The sequence below is a fragment of the Condylura cristata genome, unplaced genomic scaffold (genome assembly GCF_000260355.1).
Source record: "Condylura cristata isolate star-nosed mole 26May11 unplaced genomic scaffold, ConCri1.0 scaffold00014, whole genome shotgun sequence".
In the NCBI taxonomy this organism is placed as follows: domain Eukaryota; kingdom Metazoa; phylum Chordata; class Mammalia; order Eulipotyphla; family Talpidae; genus Condylura; species Condylura cristata.
The window spans coordinates 50,299,949-50,307,759 of record NW_004567115.1 but is presented as its reverse complement, the minus strand read 5'-3'; the positions used below and the strand labels follow the sequence as shown (position 1 = coordinate 50,307,759).

Here is a 7,811-nt window from a genome sequence, read left to right as displayed (position 1 = left end):
ATTGAACTCGCACTGAAGTGGCTGCGGCCGGCTTGCAGTGCTGCACTCTAACCTGTTGCGCCACCAGGGAGGGCCCCAGGAGACTTTTTAAAATACCTTTTTAAAACTTTTCGATGTATCTCTGTATCACATGCTCTTCTATTTTCTGTCATGAGATGTATTTGATTTGCTCTGTTTTCTTGTTTTGCGAGTGCTTGTGTGTGTGAGCAGGAGCAGGCGTGGCCCCTGCTCTACGGAGACGCCTGAGGGCCTTCGGGGACGCTCACTTAGTCCCCCAAGGAGGCCTGTGTCCCTCGAGAACTGGCTCCCGAGCAGACGGAGCAGAGCGAGAGCCCTGGCTGAACCTCCTTGGGCGCCCCGGAGCGGCTGCTGACCCATCTGCTCTCTCGGAGGCAGTGAAGCAAAAGCTGCTTTTCTTCCTTAGTTGGAAGTGATCTTCCTCAGAGCCAGCGGCACGCCTTATGCTTCGTGAAAGTCACACAGCAAGAAGTGCCAAGCGGGCCTTGACCCAGAGCTGATTCTTGCTGCCAACCTCCTTTTCCCTACTTGCCTGCTGGTGGGGGGGGCGCCCCAGGGGTAGGAGGTGGGCTGAGGGTGGTCAGGGGGCCTGCACCCGGCAGTGTGGACTGGTGGCCTGTGGCTGGTTTGGGATGCCTGTTATTTATTTATTTTTAAGATTTATTTATTTGTGCATACAGAACTGGGGTACAGGCCAGAGGTGCAGGAGCGGTGAGAGGCTTCACCAGAGACAGAGTGGGGAGCAGAACAGGCAGATGGATGAAGTCCACTGCTGAGGGGAGCAGCGGGCGGTCAGGAGAGGTCTGCCGCGCCCTGGGGTCACCTCCGGGGCGGGGATGAACTCGTGCTGAAGTGGCTTTCGCTTCTCAGGGCTGCGCTCTGACCCGCTGCGCCTCTGTGGAGGGCCCTGTTGTTTGACCCTGCTGTACTGGGGAGTCCAGGTGAGGGAGCCCCCAATTCTACTCTCTGCCTATGTTCACCCAGCCGCATGGACGGCCATCAAGTCTCTGTTCCCCCGTCTTCTCCGAGGACAGCCTGTGTGTTTGAGGCCTGACGTGGACAGTCTGAAGGGGCTGCAGGGCTGTTGCAGTAGAGAACCAGCGAGGGAGGGTCAGAGCTCCCGGAGCTGAGGCCAGTGCCCCTGAGTACTCAGCGCCAGGGAGGGAGAAAGGCGAAGCCAGGCTTCAGAGCCTGGTTCCAGCATGGCCGGGCCAGGCTGAGGGCCCCGGGGCCCTGCGGTCATGTCCCAGGTCCAGGCCCCGCGGCCACCCCTTCCCCCGGGAGTTCTTCTGCAGAAGGGGCCTGGCACTAAGTCAGTGGGTTGCAGGCCCAGCTTGGCACTGTGGCTGTGTGACGTTCAACAAAGCGTAAGTGCTCTTTCAGTTTGCAGGAGTAACACTGACTCTGAGAAGACGCATTTCCAACTCTAGAAAGAACAGAGAGTAACAGCTTTTGCCTCATCGCCTCTGAGAAAGCCAGATCGCCAGATGGGTCACCAGCAGCTCTGCGGAGTCCTCCGAGGACTTCATCGGGGCTCTGGCTCCTGCCTGGGGTGGGGTTTCCCCAACCTTAGGTGCAGCTTGGGGACGTCCTTGTGGCTCACATAGGGGCCGGGGCTCGGGGAGGCTGGGGTAGATGTCTCACACTTGCCAGCCGTGTGGCTTACACGCCTGAAGCTGCCCCCGTGCCAGGGCCAGCGAGCAAAGTGCGTGGCCAGCACCCGCAGTTCCGTGGCTCAGGCGTCGCGTGGGGGCTGAGCATCACGGCCTGTTGCTCCTCGCGCCAGCCTGTCCGGCGGGCATTGCCCAGAAGAGCCTCCTCTTTTTCTAACAAAAGGGGCTGCATAGTGTTTTTGTTTTTTTTTTTAAGATTTATTTATTCGTACAGAACTGGGGTACAAGCCAGAGATGTGGTTCACCAGAGACAGAGCGGGGAGCAGAACAGGGCAGATGGATGAGGTACACTGCTGAGGGGAGCAGCGGGCGGGTCAGGAGAGGTCTGCTGTGCCCTGTGGGTCAGCTCTGGGGCGGGGATCGAACTCATGCTGAAGTGGCTTGAGCTTCTCAGTGCTGTGCTCTAACCCGCTGCGCCCCCAGGGAGGGCCCTGCATAGTGTTTCTTGGTGTGAATGTGCAGTTAAGAGAAAGCAAGTCTGTGTCTGATCTCACTCTCCCATACACTGCGCCTTCATACTGGCGGGCGCGTCTGAGCGCCCCAGGAATCTTCTTCCTGCGGTAATTCTCACGAGTGACGTCAAACCTGGGGGGTTGAGTGCGCCCCAGAGTGCCCCGCACAAACGAGAGGAAGCTCGTTGCTGTGAGTGGGGCAGTGTTTAGTATTTAGAAATTTAAAAGAGGACGTTTTCGTGGTGTTTCCTAACAGTCGGAAACCGGCGTTCTGAACGGTGATACCAGCGCTTTCCAAAAATATTCATTAGCTGGGAAAGCATGTTGCTGATCTTTGAATTTAAGAGGCGACTCTGTATTTCCCCAGGTCACCATCCATAACTGGAATCTGTGTCTCCCCCTTTATTCATCCAATAAATATTTAACACCCATTATGTTCATGGCATCCCATTAGACTCTGGGGATGCTGCCCAGCGCCCAGACTAGGCTCCGCCCTCCAGGGGGAAATAACAGAAACAATTACATCCAATTGTTTCCAACGCCGAGCAGTATTAGTCCCAGCTTGGGAACATCTTGGTCACCCGGGAAGGAGATGGACCGAGGGGCCTCTGCTGCCCGGTGCCCTTCTGGCCACCAAGCCTTGAGTCCCTCCTTTTCCTTGTCCTCTCCCTGGGGTCTAATAGACAAGTGTCTCTCAGGTCCCCGGTGCACTGTGATCTCATTAAGCTCGGCTCTTTTTTCCTTCTTTAGCTTTTCTTCAATGTCAGAGCCTCTTCATTTCCACCCACAACGAGGCCTCCTAAAAGGCCAGATCCTTCCAAAGTAGCCCTCTCCTGAGGGCCCCAGACCCGCTTATGCCTGCAGCATCGCAGCGCTGCGCCAAGCACCTCACACACAGACAGGCGCAAATCCGCCCCTGGGCAGGAAGACGGGCGGCTGTGGCTTTTTCCGTCCTGAGCCAGAGTAGGGACTCGGTGAACGTCAGGACTTCAGTGATGGGCGTGGTGAGTTTAGGCCGCGCTCCGTTCCTCGAGGGAGGTGGAAAGCGTAGAAAGCTGGTGTCTGGAGAGGCTGGGGAGACCCCGACGGGCACTCTATATGTAATTCTAGGACTTCTGCTTGGTTCGCGCCATGGCTGAAGTCCCTCGTTAATTCACTCAGCAGATGCATTTTAGCACAGACGTGCGCTGCATGCTTGACGTCCCCAGGGATGCCAGATGCTGCTGTGGGGTGTTTGCTAAACACGCCCGCCACATAAAATCGCACGAGCAATCTCTGAGATCCCAGCCGCCCCCCAGCCCAGCCAGTCTCCAGGTGTGGGACGCAGACCTGGATATTTTGGAAGCTCCCCGGGGGGGGCGGGGGGGGTTCCAGCAGACAGACAAGGTCGCCGAACCCTGGCTCGAGACGTTTATAATGAAATTTTAGAGGACACATGGAGAAAAGGAGGTGACACAGTAGGATGGCAAGGCCCTACACGGCAGGTGGTGGACTCCAAACTGAATGGGTGCCTGAGGCGCCCGGCCCGGAGAGGTGCCCCGGTAAGCTGGGTGGCGGGGCACCCCCAGCCGAGTAGGGGAAATGGAAGAGGACGGTGCCCCCTTTAGCCCTTGCGCCGCGCCAGTCTGCGGACTGGGATTCCTGTTTGGGGGTCGGTGCAATGGCCGGTGTCGCTGCGACCTGACTTTTCCTGGCCGTCCAGTAGACTCGTGTTTTTCCTCTAAAAGGCAAACCCAGTCACCCGCTCGTGGTTTTCTTGTGTGTCTGTGGGCCGGGAAGCAGGAGGTGAAGCAAATCCCCGGCATGGAGATGCTCAGTTTCCCCCTTTGATGCTCTGGGATTGCCCCCTGCCCCCTGAACAGCCGCAGCGAAGGCCCCCGGTGTGGGTGTCAACCCCCACATGAGCCCTGTTGCGCCATTCCAGACCCAGCGACCTGTGGCCCGGCGAGCGTGGCCCCGAGGGGTGGACGGCGCTCGGCCGGCCCCTCCTGTGCTCACAGACAGGCAGCCGGGCTCCCGTCGGCAGCCAGCTGTCAGCCTGTCGGGCCCCGTGGTCCTCATTTGGCGTCCTCGGTACTTTCCGATTCTCATCAGCTTGGGAAGAAGTTGATAGGTGGTTTTGGGGTGCGGTCGGGTTGGGGGGTGGCGTGCACCAGCACAGCTGGCAAACTCTGCAAGCACAGACTGGGTTGCTCTTTCCTGTCCGCCCCCCCCCCCCACAGTGTGCCACGCAGAGCTGAACGCCATCATGAACAAGAACTCGGCGGACGTGAAAGGCTGCACCATGTATGTCGCCTTGTTCCCGTGTAACGAATGTGCCAAGCTCATCATCCAGGCAGGTAGGAGCCAGGCCGGGGCCGTTCGTCACGTTGGCATCGCTGCCCGCAGCAGCTCCTGGCCCATGTGTTTGATCTCGCATCGCTATTGTTTAGGTCTAAATTAATCGCACTATCCCCTTCGTAAGGTATTTCCCGTGTTTTGTTTTTGAACGGTGCCAGGCAGCCTAAGACTAATTGCATCCTCTGTGGTTCTTAGCATGTTTTTAATTTACTTTGCAACTTCTTCAACTGCAAGCTGCCAAAAAACAACACAGGCATTGCATATAATTACTGTCAGTTTACGATTCCCTGACACAGTGTGCATAGATTAGGGGGGAGGGAGAGAAATGAACTTCTGGCAGGAACAAGGTCAGCTGGGAGTCTGTCTATGAAATTTTAATTTGTGCCTAATATATGGTACATAGCTGAGAGCCGAAACATCTCTGCGTCTGTTTCTCTTACATTATGGTTACCGCAAATCTGCACCATTGCGCTCTGAATCTCGCAGCTTTTTCAAACTGTCATATCTAAGATTCGGCTACACTTTATCTCCATAAAGCTCTCGGCTTGAGACTTAGAGACTTATCACGCTCTGCCAGATGTGTGGTTACGGGGCTGTTTACCCCGAGCCGGCGGGTGTCTGTGCCCCGTCTGGCGGTGTGGCTGCGGCTCCCTGACCAGTGGTCAGCGTGGGGAGGGCCCGGTGTGTGCTGCAGGAGGCCAACTTTCTGTGAGCCCGTCAGAGGGGACCTGGCCACGCAGGGAGCTGTGTCAGGCACCCCCAAATTCCTGGCCCTCAGGTTAGCCCTGCTGCCTAGTGAGAGCGGAGAGGAACCACACCTGCGCTCCCTGAGCAGGCTTGAGGTGGTCCGCAGGGCGGTTCCTGGTGCACGGGGCACTCAGCCCCCGTCTGGACAGCTCTTGCCACCCCCCCATCCCCATCGTCCTCTTGAGTGAAGAGTAGTTGCCCGTGAATAAAGAATATTTGATTGCCCACAGTAAAGAAAATTTGTTAATCGGATCAAGGCTTGACTACTTGACATGTTTCCACTTTGCATTTGTTAAAAAAAAAAATCCATAAAGACCGGAGGGCGGATTAAATATAATCCGTCCTGTGCCGCATCAGAAAGCAACAGATGTGCGTTTCACACACTGGACCTTGTGTGCCAGCTAGTTAATCACCAACGCCACCACTCACCTGCTCCCGCCTGCCCTGGCCAGTGTCCTGCCTCAACGGCTTCCGCTGCTGCCTTTTTAGGTATAAAAGAAGTGATTTTCATGTCTGATAAATACCACGAAAGCGAAGAGACAACAGCTGCCAGGCTCATGTTCGGTATGGCCGGGGTCGCCGTCAGGTGAGTGGAGGAGGTGGGCGGTGGGCTGGGGCGGAGGAAGGGACATGCGACCTCCACGCTTGGCTTCCAGGCTTGGAAGTCCCGTTTGAAGTGTGATGCGCCAAAAGACGCTCGAGATTATTGTGGGAATGGACGGAAATCCCGTAGACAGCCCGAGAAATGTTCTGACCTCCGGCAGCTTTCCGGGGGCTTGGAGTCATGATTCTAGAAGCAAGAAGGTTGCAAAATCGCCAGTTTTAGAATCCCAACGGCGAGCCTTTGTCAAGTTGGCAAAGGTAGCGAGTCTGGCATAGAAAGTTTACGATGAAAGTAACCTGCCGGGTGGAAACGCCCGGAATTCTTACTGCCACATTTTACATTTGAGATTTGAAGTCATGGAGATTTGCATGAGCAGATTTGCTTGACAAAAATTGGGAGGCATTTTTACTTGCAACTGAGTATTCAACCGCCTTGATTCCTGGTGGAAACTTCTTTTGAGACTTGGAAAGCTTTCAAAGCGGTTTTTTAATTTTCATTGTAAAATATTAAATTTTGGTTTCTTCTGCACAGCGTCTTCACAGGGGCTGTGGTGAGCGGCGGGGTCTTTCCATAGGTAACACACCTCAGCCTGGTCGTCCTCACGGATATAGGTTAGGTGTCTTGCCTGAGACTTTAAGTATAAATTGTTTTGGATTTTTAAGAGCCTAAGTTTCGTTCCCAACTATTTTCTTTGTAGCTGTTTTAGCAGGCATATTGGTAAGCAAAAAACTGAATTTATTTTACCTTTGCTTTTCCAGAACATCGTTTTCAAAATGACTCCTTGCTAATGCTAGTTGATTTTGATTATGTCTAAGAGGCAAAAGAAAACCTTTTTCTTTGCGTGAGAGTGATTTCCATTTGGCAGCAGAAATTTCCTAGAAAATAAGACAAATCTGGTAGGAAGAGTAGAGATCAGATGTGGCTAACTTGTCAGAAATCCTTGGACTCCCCGATAATTCGTAAACTCGGCTTGCTGGGGACCACAGAAGCCACGCCACCCCCCACGGTGCCCCCCACGCCACCCTCTTTGTCTTCGCCTCTCTGCCCCTCGCTTCTCTCGGTGTGATGCTCTGTAATTGGCTTCTACAGAGATAAAGTAGCAGGTGAATCCTGGGAAAGTTTTTTTTTTCTCCCACGGAAAATGTAGGTTAAGGCCAAGTAAACAAATTGCTTCAGCTGGGCACTGGCTGATACCTTTATTTCGTCTTCTTACGTTTAGGAAATTCACACCAAAGTGCAGCAAGATTGTCATTGACTTTGAGTCCATTAACAGCAGACCGAATCAGAAGCTCCAGTGACTTACATCGCATTACACCTCCAGAAGACTGGGGTGATTGCGCTTCTAAGAAGCTACTCGTGCTTTTCATCTTGAAGTTATATAGAACATTTTTTATAGCCCCTACAGCCAAAGCAGACGCCGAAAGAGCAGGAAGCCTTGAATCTCCGTCTCTCCCGTTGCATGGACTCTGCATGTCTGAAGCTGCTGATTTAGGGTTAAACGTGGAGGCGCCTAGAGATGGCCGGCACCCTTGGCTGGCTTGCGGGGTCCTCTCTGGTGTCCCTGCCTTGCCAGCGTGCTGGCGGCCCTGCAGAAAAGGGCACCAGGTCAGTGTCTGCTGCACGCTGTGGCCACGTTTCCCAGCTCATGTGCTGCAAGGACAAATAAATAACACGTGTCCTGGCGGGAGAAGCAGCCGTGCGGGCCAGAGCACCCGGTGCAAGTGAAGTGAATCACGTAGCGCCCTTGAGAAAAACCAGGACCCACGTGACAGCAATTTTCTCGCATTTCACTTACAGGGCTGGAAAGTATTTGCGTATTTGCTGGGAAACCCCAGAAAAGTAGGGTGGCACAGCTGGGGTGCTTTCTCTGCTCCTGCTGTGCTAGAGGGAAGGGCCCCCCGGAGCGCCACTCTTGTTACTGCTTATTTTGGTCTGTTGGTGCCTCAGGCGCTGAGTTTATCTGGTCAGTGAGTCGCT

At 54.6% G+C, this 7,811-nt stretch overlaps 1 protein-coding gene across 1 annotated transcript in view; it reads left to right on the top strand.

The window, feature by feature from the left end:
- The window catches only part of DCTD (dCMP deaminase), a 20,340-nt gene extending 12,738 nt beyond the window's left edge, over positions 1-7,602 (top strand). The window contains exons 4-6 of the mRNA XM_004682414.2: positions 4,366-4,482; positions 5,720-5,816; positions 7,054-7,602. Coding sequence (XP_004682471.1) covers positions 4,366-4,482; positions 5,720-5,816; positions 7,054-7,132 — 293 coding nt within the window. The 3' untranslated portion in view covers positions 7,133-7,602. The remainder of the gene's footprint in view (positions 1-4,365; positions 4,483-5,719; positions 5,817-7,053) is intronic.
- Positions 7,603-7,811: the final 209 nt, after the last annotated feature.